This window comes from Glycine max, chromosome 2, assembly GCF_000004515.6.
Source record: "Glycine max cultivar Williams 82 chromosome 2, Glycine_max_v4.0, whole genome shotgun sequence".
Classification (NCBI taxonomy): domain Eukaryota; kingdom Viridiplantae; phylum Streptophyta; class Magnoliopsida; order Fabales; family Fabaceae; genus Glycine; species Glycine max.
The window spans coordinates 864,291-884,938 of NC_016089.4; the positions used below are offsets into that span (position 1 = coordinate 864,291).

General features: G+C 33.1%; 2 protein-coding genes, 1 non-coding gene and 1 pseudogene across 3 annotated transcripts; 2 read left to right on the forward strand and 2 right to left on the reverse strand.

Moving 5' to 3' along the window:
• The first annotated feature begins 6,384 nt into the window (after positions 1-6,384).
• Positions 6,385-14,002, forward strand: LOC100814273 (squamosa promoter-binding-like protein 1). The gene is made up of 11 exons (XM_003518575.5): positions 6,385-6,575; positions 6,674-7,532; positions 7,745-7,926; positions 9,773-10,359; positions 10,683-10,757; positions 10,849-10,956; positions 11,052-11,169; positions 11,554-11,695; positions 11,862-12,006; positions 12,314-12,940; positions 13,325-14,002. Exons 2-11 carry the CDS (start codon positions 6,928-6,930, stop codon positions 13,766-13,768), a joined length of 3,033 nt encoding a protein of 1,010 aa, XP_003518623.1. The 5' UTR covers positions 6,385-6,575; positions 6,674-6,927; the 3' UTR covers positions 13,769-14,002.
• A 1,006-nt stretch (positions 14,003-15,008) lies between these two features.
• On the reverse strand, positions 15,009-16,985 carry LOC100775578 (S-adenosylmethionine synthase 1-like; annotated as a pseudogene).
• A 1,273-nt stretch (positions 16,986-18,258) lies between these two features.
• On the reverse strand, positions 18,259-18,331 carry TRNAF-GAA (transfer RNA phenylalanine (anticodon GAA)). The gene has a single exon. It is a non-coding gene; the product is annotated as a tRNA-Phe (tRNA).
• Positions 18,332-18,436: 105 nt separating this feature from the next.
• ATG8i (autophagy-related protein 8i) lies at positions 18,437-19,868 on the forward strand. The gene is made up of 5 exons (NM_001249031.2): positions 18,437-18,526; positions 18,630-18,685; positions 18,953-19,005; positions 19,190-19,308; positions 19,613-19,868. Exons 1-5 carry the CDS (start codon positions 18,487-18,489, stop codon positions 19,711-19,713), a joined length of 369 nt encoding a protein of 122 aa, NP_001235960.1. The 5' UTR covers positions 18,437-18,486; the 3' UTR covers positions 19,714-19,868.
• Positions 19,869-20,648: the final 780 nt, after the last annotated feature.

Consider the following 20,648-nt stretch of genomic DNA (forward strand, 5'->3'; position numbering starts at 1 on the left):
AATGCCGCGGCGCGAAAACTTGTTAAATTAAACATATAAAACAAAGGCTGTCAGTTCGGAGGGGGTCTAAAACAGACTCATGCATGTTGCGAGATTATTTATAGTATGTTAATTATAATTAAAGAAACAAAAAAAAGATAGAACAGGAATTCCAAATTAAATTCTTCTCTCTGCGTCAGCGTTACGTTGTTTGTTAGTTTGGCAGGTTGTAGTGGTGTGCTCCACTTATCGTGTCTGGAGTAAATAATATATACGACTTTCTCGCTGAGTAAATGGCCCAAGGCAACTTTGGACAATATTTACGCGCCTTTGGTTGGATTTGTGGGCTCGCCTCGTCATGCAAGTGAGAGAGACGAGTACTCACTAGTTGTTTCCACATAATGGGAAAAAGAAAAAAAACTAATAGTACTCCTCTATTTCACGGGTTCATCATTCATGTGCTTGGGATTGGGAAAATGGTATTCATAATTCCCTGTTGGCTGTTCGCACTTCTGTTTAAATAAAAAAATAAAACTCTTCCTTGTGCAACAAGGGGAAAGAGAGTATGTGTTTGGAATTTGGACACACATCTAATACTCATGTTCACCGATAAAATCATGTCCATTACAAAAACATATAATTTTCAAGGAAGAAAGAGGAGAGTTAATCATTATAAAACAAATACTTAAATATGATTTTAATTCTTATATTTTAATATCTTTTCTTTTTAGTTTGAGTATGTTTTTTATGATTTTTTTATACTTAAAAATCATCTATTTTACTCTTTATGTAAATATTTTTAGATTTCTTTTGGTCCTATCATTATACAAATTTTACCTTTTAATTCTTGATATTTTATATTGTTAGGGACCTTAACATGATTATATAGGGGCTAATAGGGGCTAAAATGAATGCTCTTTAAGCAAAAGGATTAAAAAGTATAATTTGTACAACTATAGAAATTAAATAAGTATTTTTTTCAAACTAATATAGGACTAAAAATGAAAAAAAAAAATTATGGGGATCAAAAATGAAAAAAAAAATGAACTTAAGAAAAAAAAGTGATATATTTGTAGTCACAAACAAATATTTAAGCTTTATATATAATGTATAAACTTAATTTAAAATTAATATATTTTGGTGCTAAAAATATTTGTTATTGAGGATAGTTGTTTATTGGATAATTCAGTAGAATAATTCAATCGATGGTTGTCAACTATTGTTGCACAATCTAAGTGGGTTCTAGCTTGGCTCAATGCTAACAATGGTTAGGGACTAAAATAGTCATTTTTTTATGGTTAACAATCAAAAGATTCATTTTTAATGACTAATGATAGTTTCTAACGACCAACGGTTATTTCTATTGGCTAGCACAATAGAATTGAATCAAACTTATTTCAAGGAAGACCAAATTGGAGGAAAAATTTGAACGTGGAAACCAGTTGCAAACAAATATGTAGTTCTTTGTAACTATTTTGATCATTATAAATGGGAAAAAATGTTCCTCACCAAAATTAATCAAATCAAATTTACTTTTTTCCGTCGTTTATCTTTTATTTACAACTTTCCTTTATCACATTTCCTTTTATCTTTTAGTTGTTTATTGTTTTTCTTTACCACAAATTTCATAGGAAAAAGATAACATGAAAACTTCAATTCAATGACCCCTAAAAAACTCTTTTGAATGGATTAGGAATCCTATCAAGTAACAAAATTCCTTTCTTAAATCAGTTGCCTAAAGGATAATTACTCGTTGGTAATCGACTGACAAAATAAATGATCAATCGATTAAGTTTCACACCAACAATATAAAATAAAAAAAAATTAATAACAAGAAAAAATAATCAACAATATAATCTCAATCTTTCTCCACTTATTTTCCTATTTAATGCTATAAGGTCACTCACACATATTGCATAAGCACTCCATGATCTCTCACTCACCTTATTCATCATTTCTTCTTTGTCAAACACACATATCTTATAGAAAAAAAGAAAAAGAAAACACTTAAGGCACTATTAACACAAGCACACATACACAAATTATTAAGTGTTAATTTTTTTTTTCTTAGACAACACTCTTACCACATACCTTTTTTCCTCTTATTTCTTTTTATCATCATTCATAGTATACAAAAATAAAAATAAGCCATTCTTAACAAGAAATGCAATATTATAACATGTACTTTGAAACAAATATCACCATAAAGTTGTAAGTATGTGATTTTTGTTTCAAATGAGCATTTATTTTAAGGTACGATATTGCATTTCCAATTTCCATAAATATTATTATTAGGAATGTTACTCTAGGACCATTTGAAAATGTGTATAATCATATTTTAACATTCGTAGGACCATTTTTAAAATATAAAATAATTTAAATAAAAAATAAGCTGTAATGCAATTTATAAGTGGATTAAAGAGTAACTTCACACGTTTGTATGAGAATATAGCTTTTTTACCCTTCACCTTGAGAATAAAAAGAAGATTTAATTATACTTTTGACCCTATAAGTATTGTAGTTATGTGATTTTAATTTTACAAATTTCAGTTGTGTCAATTAGACTCATTAGGTTTTACAAATTTATGATTTTAGTTTCTCAAATTTAAATTGAGTTAATTAGATATTTTTCAATATATATATATGAGAAATTCAATTGACATAATTAAAATTCATGGGATTAAAGTCACACATTTATGATATCTAAAGGAAGAAATTTTTAATCAGTGAAATAAATACAATATAAGTAGACAAAATTCACAATAATAATATTGAAACATGTGTTTTCAAACCATATTGCATTTTTAGATAAATCTCACGAGATTATTTGTGATATATTGTGAGTATAAGAAATTTCACATTATCAATTAAATAGATATTAAATATAATATTTAAAGTAATTATTAAAATTTTGATAATTTTCAATAGTATAATAATTTCTGACTAGTTGAGACTAAAAAAAATTGTAGCAAATTCACTGTGTTATGTCAAATTTAAGTATTTTTTATTTTGATTTGGTTACGAAACAAGTGGTTTGTTTCTAATAAAGCCGAAAATTGAATAAAAGAGAAAAAATGGACTTACATATGAGTAGTTTCCAATTTTGTCACTTTATGCAAAACAAATTCGTATTAGTATTTTTAAAAAATATATACATTAGTATATTTGAATTTCATATTAGCCATGTTAAATAACTTTAGCTTAGATTTTGCTAACGATCCAGGCCAATATGAAATTTCATCGATAATAAGAATTTGTTAAAATAATACTATATATTAAAAAAGTATGTATTTTCCGTCAAAAAAATTAAAAAGTATGCATTGCTACTATTTTAAAATAATGCCATGAGTAAATACGGAGGATTATGTAATGAACATATGATTAGATATATGCACATTTAATTATGTTTTACTCAAGTAAGACTATTATATGTGGAAAAAAATTATTCAGATATTTATTGTAATTATACTTAAAAGTTTGAATTTTAGATTATTGATTAAAATAAGATAATTTGCATCGGTCAATTCACTCATTCGGTGTGACAGTTTCTATTAATTATTAAAGTTTAAAGATAAGGAATAATCTTATGAAAAAATAGTTTAATTTTTACGAGTTGAGACTATGAAAAGGTTTTTGTAATGCCAATCAATAAGAAATTGTAATAGGTGTGACTTTTGAATGATTTACGTTAAAGTTAATAAACTTATTTGAGGAATGTTAGGAATTTTTTTCATACATTTTTTATTATTGGTTAAAATTTATTAAAAATAATTTTTTTATAAGTTTCACTTCATATTTAATAATTCTTCTTATTTTATAATTTTTAATAAATTTTAATCCATTCAAAAAAATATATTTAAATGAGTGTACTAGAGAGTACGTGTCTAACACTTTCAACTTATTGTACATAATTATTATTTTTATTGAATTATAATGTAATTTTCTTTGTACTATAAGTGCTTGAATTAATTTTTCATGAAAAAGATAGTAATACTTTTAAAAATAGTTTATTATTATTATTATGGGTAATTTATCTTATTAAATAACCTAGACAACTTTGAAATGAAATTTTATATATATAATTTATTAATATGTAGCATTCTTTTTTGAGAAATATAGCACTTTGTTAATAATATATATATATATATATATATATATATATATATATATATATAGTTTATTAATATGTAGCATTATTTTTTGAGAAATATAGCATTTTTTTAATATTATTTTATTATGATTTTTTTAGACTTAAACTATGTTTTATGATAAGAATTGAATCATTAGATATATAATAATTCATGCATCTAACTGAATCAATCAAATGCCATTTGATTTAAATTCCCCTTATTTCTAATATCTTAAATGTCATTCTTTGTTAAATAGTAAAAAACGTATAATTTTTCCACGTAAAAAATACCATATATTTTTTTAAGAAAATATTATTTATATATTTAATTTTAATTTTAGATATTGATATATGGTATCAAATGTCCTCACTTTTAGATGAATTGAAATTTTAAATAATTATAATCTTACTAATCATAATTTGAATTTTATTTTTAAATTTTAAGTTTGAATATATCATATAAGTAAAAATGTTGCATTTTAATTTAAATAAATAAATTTATAATTTTCATCAATTTTAAAAGTCTTATCTCTTTAATTATTTTATATTTAATACAGTATAATAGAATATTTATTATCAATAACAAAACATCTATTATTCACTTAAATTTATTTTTATTTATATATCTATTTAAATTTAAAAATATTTGAATAATTTGAAATTTGTTTATGTCGTATGAAGTTAAAACTTTAGCCCCCTTCCCTAAAATCGAACTTTGGATGGTTAAACATGACAAATGAACTTTCCTATAAAAAAATGACAAAGGAACTTTATTATAAGAAATAAATATAAAACATTATCTTCAACACACAACTTACAAAAAGCCATTTAAAAGAATGGATGATATTAGAAAGGACGTGAAAAACTTTATCTTTTCCAAGCTACAAGATTTGTTTATACGAAAAAGAAAAAGAAAAAAAACTTTCCAATTCCACAGCATTCATGAAAATAAACACGGGGAAAAAGATACCCAATACATTTGCATTTGTTTGCAAGGAAAATTTTTCATTATTAATTGAGTATTTCCGATAAAAAAAAAAATGCATATAACCTATCGAGTCACTCAATGGATTAAGCTCTGAGATATATAAATTGTGAATGCATAATCTCATAGTATATTTCCTCCTTTTCTTATTTTATTACTGTGGGTGCTGATATTTAAACAGTTACACATTACAAACATTTTATCAACACTCGTCATTTCTTTTCATTTTTTTCTCTCACATTATATAATCAATTATACTAATTTCCAATATCTCCCGTCATCTTATTTCTCTCACGGTCTAAATACTCCCATAAATGTTTAAGAATAATTTTACTTATATATTTTGCCCTTTTCTTATTGTAAGTCTCTCCTTAAAAAAAGAAAACACTTTTACGTAGAGAAATGTGTTCACCTCACGAAACTTATGTATGAAATGACAGAAATGTTATACGAATTATCTTTTTTTTTATTATTATTTAAACAGAATGTTATACAAATTATCAGTCAAGTAAATTAACTTCAGAGCAGTTTTTTTTCTTCCTTTTATTATAATTATCAATTCCCTTTTCTATTTATGGTTTATATTATCTGTGAACGACGTTGACGGTACGAAGGTGGAGTCAAAACTTAAGAGCAAAGGAAAATTAACAAATCCATGTGAAATAATGACACAATTAAGAGTTGGACATAGCAGATAGTATCATAATTATAATCCCATTAGACCAAAAATATTGGGCATTAGAGGACATAACATATGCAGTGGTACCACTAATAATGATGAGATTGAGAGGGGTAAAACTAAAAGAGTGTGTCGTTTTGCGGTCACACGTGGTTTGGCATGTGGTGCTGATAAGGAAAAAACTGTTGCAGGGAAGTGGAAGAATGTGACGTTTACTTACCGAAAAGATGAACGGCGTGGATCTGGTGCAGCCAGGTACATCGTTAGGAAAGCAAAGACATCTTTTTGGTTTGTTTTTTTTTTTTTTTTTAACCACAGAATAATTTATGTTAAAAAATCTGATTAATTATCTTTATTAAAATTTTATTCTCTTGATGACATTTTTTTAATTTATAAAATTTAAAATATTACTTTAAAAGTACTAAATCCAATATAAACTTTGATTATCTTTTGGTTTTGGTATGGGTCCTCCTTCCATAACGTAAAAAGAGCGAGGGACACGCAGTGGGTGCAACTGGCCCCACCACTATGTGCTTGGTGGGGTGTACTGTTCCCAATCCCACCACCATTCACGAATTATTATTATTATTTTTTTTTAATTTTCCATAGAATAATAGTACCATACCTTCTCAAAGGGAAAATAAAAAAGAAATAAACTTCACATTCACATCGCCATCATCATCATCATCAATAACAGCACCGTTTCCGTCCACAGAACCTGTTGGCAATTTGCGTGGCGCACTTACCGACATCCACTCGCCGCCGATCTGCTATGCTTCTCACGCCAAACCTCTCACGTACCGGTACGACCGTTGTCTTCGCTTCGTCATCAATTTCTTCTTGAATTTTACTTTCTAACCTTTTTTATTATTTTAATTTTTTCTTCCTGGCGTTTCTTTAGATAATTTTTAGTTGAAGAAGGTTGTTGTGTCTGTCGCGGTACTTGAGCTGAGCTAGGTTTGTGTTACTCTAGTTGACTTGGGAAATTGGAAGTGTTGGTGGTGGCCATGCGGATTCGACTGAATTGGAATCATGGTTGCGTGGGTTTGCTATTTTTGGGACTGTTGGGGGTGAAGTAAGGTTAATTGATTGTGATTCCGTGTTGTTGATTTCGTACTGTAACTGAATTTAGTTGTGTAGTTTGTGTTTTTGACCATGGAAGCTAAATTTGGAGCTGAGGCTTATCATTTTTACGGTGTGGGTGCTTCCTCGGATTTGAGGGGTGTGGGGAAGAGGTCCTCAGAGTGGGATTTGAATGATTGGAGATGGGATGGTGATCTGTTCATCGCTAGCCGGCTGAATCCGGTGCCGGCCGATGGTGTTGGAGTGGGACAGCAATTTTTCCCTATTGGGTCCGGGATCCCGGTGGCCGGAGGCCCCTCCAACAGTTCTTCCACCTCTGAGGAAGTAGATCCTAGGGATCCCAAGGCGAACAAGGAAGGGGACAAGAAAAGGAGAGTTATTGTGCTGGAGGATGATGGGTTGAATGAGGAAGGGGGTACTCTTAGTTTAAAGCTTGGTGGCCATGCTTCTGCAGTGGTGGATAGGGAAGTTGGGAGCTGGGACGGTACGAATGGGAAGAAAAGTAGAGTGTCGGGAAGTACTTCAAATCGAGCTGTTTGTCAGGTGGAGGACTGCAGTGCTGATCTGAGCAAAGCTAAGGATTATCACAGACGGCATAAAGTTTGTGAGATGCACTCCAAGGCCAGTAGGGCGCTTGTGGGAAATGCAATGCAGAGATTCTGTCAACAATGTAGTAGGTAATTTAACCTTCTTTATTTACCGGGTTCATATATATACAATGTGTATAAAGGGAATAAATGGTATTAATTATGATATCAAGATGTGGCAAATCACTGAAAATTGTAAATTATATCTGAACAAAGCAGAATATCATTTGTTATTTATTTTCATGCAAACATTTAATGTTTAAATCATTCTATTTAATAACCCTCTCTTACTCAATCAACAGGTTTCACCTACTTCAAGAGTTTGATGAAGGAAAGAGAAGCTGCCGAAGACGCTTGGCAGGGCATAATAAACGAAGAAGGAAAACAAATCATGAAGCTGTTCCTAATGGAAGTTCATTAAATGATGATCAGACTAGTAGCTATCTGTTGATAAGTTTATTGAAGATACTTTCAAATATGCATTGTGAGTATTTCATTAAATCATTATCTTTGTAACTAGAGCCAATAGGAGTTGATTTCATGTTATATGCTTGATTATTTTGTATGGCATTGCTTGATTCTTGTCTCACTAGTTTGAAATGATGAATGGTATGGTATAATTTAAACTATTCCTTCCTATACATTACTGCCATGTTAATAGCTGCAGGAAGGTAGTTTGATCAGTTGCGCAAATATGGTTTTATAAAACCTGTATTTTGTCATGCAAGACATGTTAAATATAGGCTTAGTCTGAATTTCCAATCGAAATTAGTTGCAAGTTGTAACTGGGCCAGTGCATTGCTTCAGTGGAGAGATGCATTGAGGAAATTATCTCCTTCCTCAAGTTCCTATTCCACTTCATGTTGAAGAATTTGGTTTGGTTTGGTTTGTGGTTGAGAATAGCGCCATGGTGGAACAGGGACCTCTGTAATGGTGCAGTTCAGTGTCGTGGCTGTAATGGCTCAAATAGCAGCTGGGATAGTGGCTGTAGCAGACGAAATAGTGTGTCATATGGAAAACGGGATGGGAAAACAGTGGTTTTTACGTTTTTTTCTTCCTTGCTTTTGCAGGGACTGAATTTTGAGCTTTAAGCTCTATAAGGTGACTTAAATGATTGATATGTAAGATATGTTTAGTTTTCAAGAGGAAGAACGTCTAGCCGGTTAGAAGAGAGCAAGGAAAATGGTTTGAGCTTGGTTTTTATGTGCTAGTCAACTTTACCTAGCTAGCCCTCATCACAAGGTTAATTTCAACTAATAAGATTTTGTGGATATGGTGACGGACAAAATATGGGACAAATGTTCTTCAATTGAGTCAATATGATGCTCTGTCTTATTAAACTCTCATAAAGTCCTAAGTTCCTAAGACTGGACCTTTTCAATGAGTTTCAATTTTCAAATTCTAGTACTTATGCATTGGAAAGTTGTTCTTGCTACTTGTGAGTAATATTTACTTTTGCAATTAGCACATGAAATCAATTTTTAGTGCTTTAATTGCTGGTCGAGCTTAATTACCTTTCTGTTCTCTCAACTTTGCTGAGGAGAAAGTAATAAAAGTCTAAATTAGCTCTCTGACCTGGCGACTATTTGCTATTTGATGTTTTTCTGAATTGGTGTCTTTGTTTTATCACTAGGCACTGACTAATATTGTGCACTATGAAATCAATTTTTAGTGCTTTTAGGCCTTGCTAATAGCCTGGTTATTTTCACCACTGATTAATATTATGCACTATGTCTCCATAATACAGTGGAAATTCCTAGTGGTATTGAGTTGTTTTGTCAAATAATTTGTGAGCGTTTGATGTTGTGAGTACGTATAATAATCTGATGCCTGTGGGCATGCCAATTAACTGTAAGATATATGAGGAACTTTGATGGAATCAGTAATTAAATGAGCTTTATAAATCCATCTTATTGTTGAGGTTTTCTAAAACTGACATGAGTTATGCCCATCTTTGTTAAAGTGGCCTGAGATTGGCCTCTCTAAAGGAAAGATTCAAGGCTCTAATAATTTTTGTTCTCCTTCATTGGAGAATAGGTATTTTTCTGCAATTTGTATGCAATACATTTTTGGGGGATGGTAAAAATATTTTGCTTATGCAAAAGTGTCAATCATGTGTGATGTTATGATTATGATCTCATTTGATTAATTATTTGAAGCACTTATTTACTGCGGCTTATTGTTAGACTGACATTTGGAACCTTTTGGTTTTATGACATCTAATTTGTTTGCTTGATATGACTATTCTCATCTATTTCTTTGATTTGTATTTCTGCTATGATTGAGGTTTTTTAGGGGATGGGTAATGACTTTTTTTTAATGAATTATAGCTGACAGGTCAGATCAGACTACAGATCAGGATCTACTAACTCATATTCTGAGGAGTCTTGCTAGTCAGAATGGTGAACAAGGGGGCAAGAACATAGCTAACCTTTTGCGAGAACCAGAGAATTTGTTGAGAGAAGATGGTTCATCAAGGAAGTCAGAGATGATGTCAACTTTATTCTCCAATGGTTCTCAAGGCTCTCCATCCAATATAAGACAACATGAAACTGTATCTATGGCTAAAATGCAGCAACAAGTGATGCATGCACATGATGCTGGGGCTTCTGATCAGCAAATTACATCTTCTATAAAGCCCAGCATGTCAAACAGTCCTCCGGCCTACTCAGAAGCCAGAGACAGTACCGCTGGACAGATCAAGATGAATAATTTTGATTTGAATGACATATATATTGACTCAGATGATGGTATGGAAGATTTAGAAAGATTGCCCGTCTCTACAAATCTTGTGACTAGCTCTCTTGATTACCCATGGGCACAACAAGATTCCCATCAATCAAGTCCACCTCAAACAAGTGGAAATTCTGATTCTGCATCTGCCCAGTCTCCTTCCAGTTCCAGTGGAGAAGCTCAGGTATCTTGGTCTTGCTGCATTATTTTGAATTGGCTTTTCTACATTCTGCTCATACTGTTATTTCAAACAAACAATTCATCCCCATGATTATGTGATTTTCAATACAAAGGATGTTTTGGTGCTGTCTTGTGCCAGCTTGGTGGTGTGGCTAAGTGAAAACCTATGAAATTACAAAAAAATAAATTAATAAATATTGATAATTATTTCCCTTTTTCTTACCTACATTGTTCAACAATGTTTTTTTTTTTTTTTTTTTTTTTACATTTCATTTATTATTGAGATTCTTGCCATTTAATGTTTCGTTTTTTGTTTCCATCATTCAGAGTCGCACAGATCGAATTGTTTTTAAGCTCTTCGGTAAAGAGCCAAATGATTTTCCTCTTGTACTTAGAGCACAGGTACTTTAAGCTCTCTAAAGCAACTGAGAGTAACTGCAATTTATTTCTTTCATGTGATATTTAATAACACTTTGAGGGTTTCAATTGCCAGATTCTTGACTGGTTATCTCACAGTCCTACTGATATGGAGAGCTACATACGGCCTGGTTGTATTGTTTTGACCATTTATCTGCGTCAGGCTGAGGCGTTGTGGGAGGAAGTAAGCCTTTTTTTTCTAAAACTATTTACATGCGGTTAGTACTTTTAACAGGGGACACCATTGACCTTACACGCCTTTTCCCCCCTTTTTTGCAGCTTTGCTATGATCTGACTTCCAGTTTGAATAGGCTGTTGGATGTCTCAGATGATACTTTTTGGAGAAATGGATGGGTTCACATCAGGGTGCAGCATCAGATGGCCTTCATTTTTAATGGTCTCTTGCCATGTCTTTTTTGTCGTTGTTGTTGTTAGGGGTCAAGATAACAGGAGTCAGAAATTTTTTTCAGTAATCAACTAAGTTCATTATATGTTTAAAAGTTTGAAGTCCTTGCCATGACAAGTCATCTATGTTAAAGACTTTTTGTATCTACATCTAACTTTTGTCTTACCCACATATATAACTTTGGGTGGTGGACAACATTGAGCATTAATTTTATTTTATTGGGCTTTTAATGCTGTCTACAATCTACATTGCTGTAATTGTTATGTTACTGTGGTTTATGTATGAAATAACTGTATCTGTATATCATTCGGGAATAAAAGTATTTATTTATATGGAATAATGACTAGTTATCTTACCGCAATTTTCATGCTGCAGGTCAAGTTGTCATAGATACCTCCTTACCTTTCAGAAGTAACAATTATAGCAAGATTTTGACTGTTAGTCCAATTGCTGTACCAGCATCAAAGAGAGCTCAATTTTCTGTTAAGGGTGTCAACCTGATACGCCCTGCCACTAGGTAGTCTTTATTGCTTTGTGACTTGTCAATCCTTTGCATGGTTTGTAGTTAAAATACCTACTTAGAAAGTTACCTGGACCTACTCTCTGAGTTCCAGGATGTTGTTTAAATATATCTATACTTTTGTTAAACTACCATGGTATATGACCATTAAACCTTCCCTCAGGTTAATGTGTGCTTTAGAAGGGAAATATCTGGTCTGTGAAGATGATCATATGTCAATGGATCAATGCTCCAAAGAACCTGATGAACTTCAGTGCGTCCAGTTTTCATGTTCTGTCCCTGTGATGAATGGAAGAGGATTTATTGAGGTGCTTTTTCTTCTCTCCCAAATTATCTACCGAAAAAAGTAGGGATGGACAGGCTAATTTTTCCATGAGGAGGATAAGCAAATTCATATATTACCCTGTTTTTACTTTTATGGCACACTTTCACACACACTGGTTACTGTTGAGTGTTAGTGATGTCCTAACTCATAAGTTGTGATATCTGATTCTTATTGACACTAGCATACATCCATATAAGTGTGCCATATTTTTAACTGAAGATAAGCAATGCTGTACTAATGCTATGTGGCTAAGCTTTATTTTTTCTACTTTCTTTTTGTTAATTTTCTAGATTGAGGACCAGGGTTTGAGTAGCAGCTTTTTTCCTTTCATTGTTGTGGAGGAGGATGTTTGCTCAGAAATCTGTACACTTGAGCCTCTTCTAGAATTAAGTGAAACTGATCCAGATATTGAAGGGACAGGAAAAATCAAAGCCAAAAATCAAGCCATGGATTTTATTCATGAAATGGGTTGGCTTCTTCACAGAAGCCAGTTGAAATTAAGGATGGTTTCTAGTGTGGATCTCTTTCCATTGAAACGGTTCAAGTGGCTTATTGAGTTTTCCATGGATCATGATTGGTGTGCAGCAGTGAGAAAACTGTTGAACCTACTGTTTGATGGAACTGTAAATACAGGAGATCATCCTTCCTTGTATCTTGCGCTTTCAGAGATGGGTCTCCTTCACAAAGCTGTAAGGAGAAATAGCAAGCATTTAGTGGAGTTGCTTTTGAGATATGTTCCTGAGAATATTTCTGATAAACTAGGACCTGAAGAGAAGGCACTGGTTGATGGAGAGAATCAGACCTTCTTGTTTAGACCTGATGTTGATGGTACTGCTGGTTTGACACCACTCCATATAGCAGCCGGGAAAGATGGTTCTGAGGATGTACTTGATGCTTTGACTAATGATCCTTGCATGGTAAAATTTCTGTTACTTTATATTATATCACTCCGAGGATAGACTTCTTTTACTATGGAGATTTTCTTCCCAGTTTTATTTGGACCTTCATCACTGGATTTAATTCTTGCACATTATGTTTCTAAATCCTGCATTTAGCTGTTACAGTATTTGAATTTTTGTCACCATTGCATACTTCCTTTTTTAAATTTGTTTGGGTATCATTAATTTGTGTTGTTTGGAGACAACCAATCTCTATAGCTGGTTGACCTACCAAAGGCACCAGTATTATCCGATTTTGAATGACCTGAAACCTGGATAGAAAGTGATATTCTATTTTATGCATTGTTGGAAATCTTGGGTTCAGGTTAGTGCTACATTAGTAACATGGAGTTTTTAATACAGGTTGGAATTGAAGCGTGGAAAAATGCTCGTGACAGCACAGGTTCGACACCTGAGGATTATGCCCGTTTACGTGGCCATTATGCTTACATTCACTTGGTGCAGAAAAAAATTAACAAGAAACAAGGAGCAGCTCATGTGGTGGTTGAGATTCCAAGCAATATGACAGAGAACAATACAAACAAGAAGCAAAATGAGTTATCCACTATCTTTGAGATTGGAAAGCCTGAAGTAAGGCGTGGCCAAGGGCACTGTAAGCTTTGTGACAACAGAATTTCTTGCAGAACTGCAGTAGGCAGGTCTATGGTATACAGACCTGCAATGCTCTCAATGGTGGCAATAGCGGCAGTCTGTGTCTGTGTGGCCCTTCTGTTTAAAAGCTCACCTGAAGTCATATGTATGTTCCGACCCTTCAGATGGGAAAATTTGGACTTTGGAACAAGCTAAGGTTCATTAACTTGCAACTCAATAAAACTTGATAGGTAATGTAAGGATGCGTTCATAGACTGAATGACCGAGATTTCCTGTAGGACTGGTTCTTTGTATTAGCGAAACTGTGCAATTTTATTTGCGTATTTGTTATCCTTAAATGGCCATCCTTGTACAATGTATGTAGATGCAACTCTACTTCAAACTTTATTTGGCTGGATATTTATATTTTAGTGTAATACTTGTGTGGAATCTTACACTCTTGTCTTGACTCTTGATTAAATGACGAGTTCGTTTATATGGTAATTAAATTGAAATATTGAATGTCAAGGTTTGTAGCATGTTTGGATTTGTTTAAATTGTAAGTCCCCCCCACCAAAAAAAAATGTCCTAAAAAGATTTTAATTATAAGTTATTTTGAATAAAAATATTTGATTACATGATAAGTCAATGCAAATGTGTACAACAGTACAAGTGATTTCAATTGTAAGGAATGCCAAGCTTTTAGAGACAATTAAGCAAGTAAGCAACAGTGGCTCGTTTAAGCAAGCAACAGTGGCTCGTTTATTTATGGTTTACCATTTTCAAATTGTATAATACAACACATTAGTTGAGTGGACAGCTTTTAAAGACAATTTGCATCTAATTTTTTTTATCGGTCAATATTAATTAATTTGTTTGTCAATGAAATATTTGAATCCCGATCCCTTTCTCCTCCCTTCTTCCTTCATCACCAAATTAACCTTATATTTGCTTCTTTAATGTAAATGCTCTGTGGTTGAAGAGCAAATATACATTAAGGCATTAAAGCCCTGTTAAAAAAAAAAACATTGGTTTGGTATTTGCAATTTGAGGCTAGATGGGTATATGATTTATTTATTTCAAAAGTCTTCAATTTGTTTTAATAAAGCTAAAATCAAATACCCATGTTGCCATACCTTGGAAACGTTTTAATTCATTTCGCCTTGGTTTTAACTTGGAAGGAAAAAGAAATGATGTTTATTTCTGTTTTTTATTTTGGTGTTGGTGGAGTGGGGTTGGCTACTAACGGGAGAAAAATGAATGCGAGGAAGCAATCAATTAGTTTAGAAGAATCTTGGTTTTATAAAATTATTGCATTTGTTTATTCCCGGACAAACAGATTTTGACAAGGGTTTAGCTTACTTAAAATTTCAATTATTTTTAGTTTGTACATATAATTATTTAAATAAATGCAAACATAAAAATAGAAAACAATTTCTTATATAAAACTGTCTACCAAAACACTTTATTTTGAATGGGTAAAAATTTACCCCCTCCAATACCAAACATCCAAGCAATAGGGGTTACAGTAAATTTTAATCAATCTCTACTACATGATTAAAATTTCCTCCCACTCATCAAACAAAAGCTTAAGCTTGAGGCTTGTCCCACTTGAGTGGCTTAACAACTTCCCAGGTGAAGTCTGGATCCTCCCTTCCAAAGTGTCCATAGGCAGCTGTCTTGAGGAACCTATGGCCACCCCTCTTAAGGTCCAAGTTAATGGTGATCATCCCAGGCCTAAAGTCAAAATTCTTCTTCACAAGCTGAAGAATCTCCTTGTCTGGAATCTTTCCAGTTCCAAACTGACAAAGGCTCAGGAACACCAATGGCATAAGAAACTTGAACAATGCACCTGCGTGCAAGTCCACTTGCTACAATACTCTTTGCTGCTGCCTTGCAACATAGGCACCACTTCTATCAACCTTAGTAGGGTCCTTTCCTGAGAAAGCACCACCTCCATGTGCACCCCAGCCACAATAAGTATCAATGATAATCTTTCTTCCGGTAAGACCAGCATCACCATGAGGGCCACCAATGACAAATCTACCAGAAGGGTTAAGGTGGAAGATGGTCTTGTCATCCAAGTACTTCTCAGGAATCACAGGCTTGATAACATGCTCCTAAAGATCCTTAGCAATTTGTTCATTGGTGACAGTCTCATCATGCTGAGTGGAAATTAGGACAGTGTGGACACAAACTGGAACCATGGCACCATTCTCATTGTAGTACTCTACTGTCACTTGTGTTCATTGGTTGCAAGGACATGGCTCAATGGCATGTATTCAGGGGTTTCATCAGAGGCGTATCCAAACATGTGACCCTGTCACCGGCACCAACTTCTTCTGGGCGCTTGGTGAAGTGGCCATGCACTCCCTGAGCAATATCAGGGCTCTGCTGCTCAATGTTGACCAACACCTTGCATTTGTCTGGATCAAGACCAACATCATCAGAGACAAATCCAACGTTGCGGCATGTGTTCATAGTCTACGTTGGCCTCGGTTGTAATCTCTCCAAAGACCATGATCATGTTAGTCTTGGTGCATGTCTCACAGGCAACCTTGCTGTCAGGATCCTGTTCAAGGCAGGCATCGAGCACTGCATCAGAGATATGGTCGCACGCACAGCTTGTCAGGGAGTCCCTCGTTGACAGATTCAGAGGTGAATAGAAATGTCTCTGTCGCCATTTCTCAAGCTACACAAAATAGAAAACAAAATGTTCAGTCTAACATGGCTCAAAAGCTTGAAAATCAAAAGATTCGGAGAAGCAAATTGAAGGAAAATCCTGAAATAATTTATCTTTGCTTTCTGAAAGTTTAGCTAGGAAAAGAAAATCAGCCAAGACGTTAACAAAGTATGAGATTAATTCCTTCAGCATTTGACAAAAAGTAGTATAGAATATAGATTTTGACGTAACATAAAGAATAAAACGATATGTTTAGAAAATTGTAGTTTTAATTTAAAACAGTGCGTGATTGAGACCAAACTTGATGAAACAAAGGAAAATGTGTAGCTGTTGTGGTGAGAGAGACTTTGGATTTTGGAATAAAGAGTGGACACCAAGTGAATGCGGAATCACACTGACACTCCTCCAAAGACTCTCTATTTCTAGACGCCAAGTAACGCCGCGCGTGACCAGCTACCGGAAGCTGTGATCATCGAAGTACTGTCGCCGTTAGATTTGACGGCCAAACGAAGGGACGCGATTTGTCAAGGTTGGTGCGCGAGTGAGAGACAAATAATTGCGTAAGCATAAATTCGCGGTGCATGTTACCGGATCCTTCCCGTCACTAGTCTCAACTCTCGCCAACTTCAATCAGGTTAAGAAAATAAATAGAATATATACGAAAAAAAAAATTTCAGGATTTTTAATTTGAGAAACATAAGGAAAAATAAAATAAAAAATTATTTTCAATTATTTTCCTTAACAAACAATCTAATTTCACATGAAAACAGTCAAATGCTAATCTAAGGTTGTCAAATAATCAATTTTCACTATCACTTAATCATTTTTTTAAGAAGTCATTCTATTATTTATTTTGTTAAAGAATTCTAACTCATCAGTTAATTAAAAAATTCTATTATTTACTTCCGTTCATTTGGGCGAGGGAATAAAAAAATGTAGAACACTGCGGTTTTATTTTATTTCTATTCCATTTTAATGTTTCCAAAGACATTTCAAAATTCATCTTTTTGCTTTTTATTTTCCCTATTTTTTTCTTTCTTTTCAATTTCATTGTTTTCAAATGAAGTGTTACGTTTGGATAAAGAAAAAAAAACAAAGAATAAAGAAAGTTTTTAAAAATTGAAAAAGAATTCAGTGACATCTTGCGTGGTCGTTGATGATAATTGGAGTAGACGATGCTTCCTTAGTCCTTATTGCACACGACAGTTCTGGTCCAGATTTGGCAATACTAGTTGTTCTGACTGAGATCGATCGTTTGCCAAATGAATTAAGAGACAAATTCAATCGAAACAAGCTTGTGTCATCAATATGATTGTGATGAGATAAGCACTACAAAATTTTGGTAAGCATTATTCTAATTGGCTAAGACTACTTGGTGTTTTATTTATTAAAGCATAATTTTTTGGCTTTCCATTAGAACCTCCGTCAAAAAAGAAAAAAAAAAACTTTGTATTAGAACCACGCGTTAAATTAATATTGTGTACCAATTTTTTAATGACATATGTTAATTCGTTAGTTTTGTTAGAAGTATTAATTTAGTAGATTTAAATTCATACTTCTTTCTTCTTTCTCACTTCATCATTTTTCAACCACTTGATGAACCCTATATTTTCATACTTTCACCGTTTCATATCTTTGCACTAAGTATATATACTCTTGATTTAATATCAAATTTCAAGAGTAATATTTTATATATAAATGATTATAATTTTTTCATAGAATGTAGTACTCAACCCTAATAAAAAAAAGTATTTATGACAAATTATGAAATTAATACAATCTTAATTGCCGGTTAAAAATTAACTGTGGTTGGTATATTTTAATCTCTGAAATATACATTTTTTTTTATCACTTTAGACAAGTAAAAGTTGACATTGTGATACTAAAATTTGACAAGAAACGACATTGTCGTACTAAAATTTAGCGGAAAAAAAAAATTCATTCATGGGCTGAGAATGGTGAGAGACTGGGCTTATTCCTTTAATTGCATGGCCCATAAAAGGCTTTACTTTTCAAAAAATAATGCGGTGAGCGTGGATCGAACACGCGACCTTCAGATCTTCAGTCTGACGCTCTCCCAACTGAGCTATCCCCGCACAATTATTTATTTTCTCATCATTATATAATATATACTATATTTACGTTATATGAATATACTGACCTGTCATCTATATCTGAAACGTAAATAACGTTTTGTGTTTAGAATTATTGGAATTTGGAAGAAAGGGTTGAGCTGCACAACAACCTAAGAATGGGAGGAAGTTCGAGCTTCAGGGATGAGTATACCTTGGGTAAGTTCAACTTCAATTCGTCGTCGTTTCTGAGACTTGATCATCACCTATTTTATTTTATTATTATTACCATCATCTGAGACTTTATTTGATTTCTGCGCAGAACAAAGGCTCGGAGAATCGCGGGATATTGTGGCCAAATATCCCGATCGAGTCCCCGTAAGCCTCCTTCTTCATCCTAATCATCTTCTCCTTTTTTCTTTATATATATTTTAAAATATTTGTTTTAATAATTCTCTTTTTAATCTCGCTTTGTGGATGGATCCTTATAGCTCTCTTGATCCTTGCACTCTACTGTTTATAACGAACGATTCGATTCATGTGCCAAATATATAGAACTAGAACCACACGGTAACGGTAAACATGCTTTCCGTAACCCTAAATTGGTCATTTTATGATTCGATTCTTCTTCTTTACCTTCTGCAGGTGATTGTGGAAAGATATGCGAAATGCGATCTGCCTGAGTTGGAGAAGAAAAAGTAAGACCATCCTGCATGATTGAAGTCATGATAATAAGAGATAACTGTAGTCTATAGCCATATAGATCGAATTGGGACTTATGAGCATATGTGATTACATTTTATAAATTCATATAGAAATGTATAAACTATAGCAGGTATATAAATTTGAAATCGTGATTGTTGTTTTTAATGTTTGTGATAGATACCTTGTTCCTCGAGACTTGTCTGTTGGGCATTTCATTCATATTTTGAGTTCCAGACTTAGTCTGCCCCCTGGGAAAGCTCTCTTTGTATTTGTGAAGAATACCTTGCCTCAAACTGGTAAACTTGCATTTTAAACCCAATGGTTTCTTTCTTCATCTACCATTTTGTAATTATTGTTCAATCGAGGGGTACAACCAGGGAGATTTAACACCAATACCGAATAAACCACAAAGCGAATTTGACATCACACTTTAACCCAAAACCTTAAGATTCAAGTTGAAGTATGGTATCAAGTTCCCTTATGTGGTTGTTTTTGATCCATTGGCAAAATCTCAGAGGTGTTTAACCCCCTTTGGTGAACAACAGTAATGTTGTTGTTGGTGTAGTTAAGTTAAATTTTTTGTGTTTGTGATTATCGCAGCTAATATGATGGACTCTGTGTATAGATCATTCAAGGATGAGGATGGATTTCTTTACATGTATTATAGCACCGAAAAAACCTTTGGTTCGTACATCATGTAAAATATTAAACTCTGTACACTATTGTATCCAACACTTTGTGAAGTGACTACTATCACGAAACCTTGTACAAATTTGTTGTATGGTTTAATGTATCACTATTTATTATATTGTGATTATCCTTTCCAATACAATGACGCGTGATTTTTAAATGATTATATTATACCATTGAAACATTCAGGTGATCTGGGTTTAGAATTCATGATCGTTGATATATAGGAAGCCCCTGCTCGGCTTACTATACCCGTACCCTCCACCCTAGAGATGGTTTAAGATATTGCATTGTTGCATGTAGGTGAAAAACTAGAAAGTTAAAAGTCAAGAGATAAAAATTATAATATCCTTGTCGAGTGTAGCAAAAATATGAGAAGTTTTCTTCATCTCTATCGACCACTATTTTGGTTGAATACAACAGTCTTTCCTTAAGCCAGTGGTAATATATATGTTTTATCTTTTGGAAACTTATGCTACCATGCCTTGGGTTTATTCTATAAATATTCAATTATTCTCTCTATTTAATCTAATGGCAAAATCAACTTGTTCCTTGTATCCAAGCCTATGTCGTACTTATCTTAATTCTTTCTCGCTTCATCGTGAGTAACAAAACATAAAGAAAAATCAACAGACGAAAATGCCAAAAAGGATAAAGATTGACAAACCAAGATGTAAAAAATGTCATATAGATGAGCTTTATTTTATAAGAATGCCCCGGATACGTTTTCTACATAACAATAGTCACGCAGGTAGGCAAATAGTTACAGAATTGTGAGGAAGATGAGAGACAGGAACCTAATTGCCCTAATCACCTGCCACAAGTACTTAAGGTGCTAGTCAGGAAAGAAATGTAATATAGCAACGAGTGTTACTCTGCTGCTCATTTTTTTATCTGCCCTTATTCGTATGGTAATCACCCCTTGATGGCTCCTCCAACGAGTGTT

Excerpts from the sequence above, each read along its gene's own strand:
- ATG8i (NM_001249031.2), top strand. The coding sequence starts at position 18,487 with ATGGGAGGAAGTTCGAGCTTCAGGGATGAGTATACCTTGG. Across the intron at positions 18,527-18,629 it reads CAGGGATGAGTATACCTTGG|AACAAAGGCTCGGAGAATCG; the intron begins GTAAGTTCAACT and ends ATTTCTGCGCAG. Across the intron at positions 19,309-19,612 it reads GAATACCTTGCCTCAAACTG|CTAATATGATGGACTCTGTG; the intron begins GTAAACTTGCAT and ends TGATTATCGCAG.
- LOC100814273 (XM_003518575.5), top strand. The coding sequence starts at position 6,928 with ATGGAAGCTAAATTTGGAGCTGAGGCTTATCATTTTTACGGTGTGGGT. Across the intron at positions 11,696-11,861 it reads CTGATACGCCCTGCCACTAG|GTTAATGTGTGCTTTAGAAG; the intron begins GTAGTCTTTATT and ends ACCTTCCCTCAG. Across the intron at positions 12,941-13,324 it reads TGACTAATGATCCTTGCATG|GTTGGAATTGAAGCGTGGAA; the intron begins GTAAAATTTCTG and ends TTTTTAATACAG.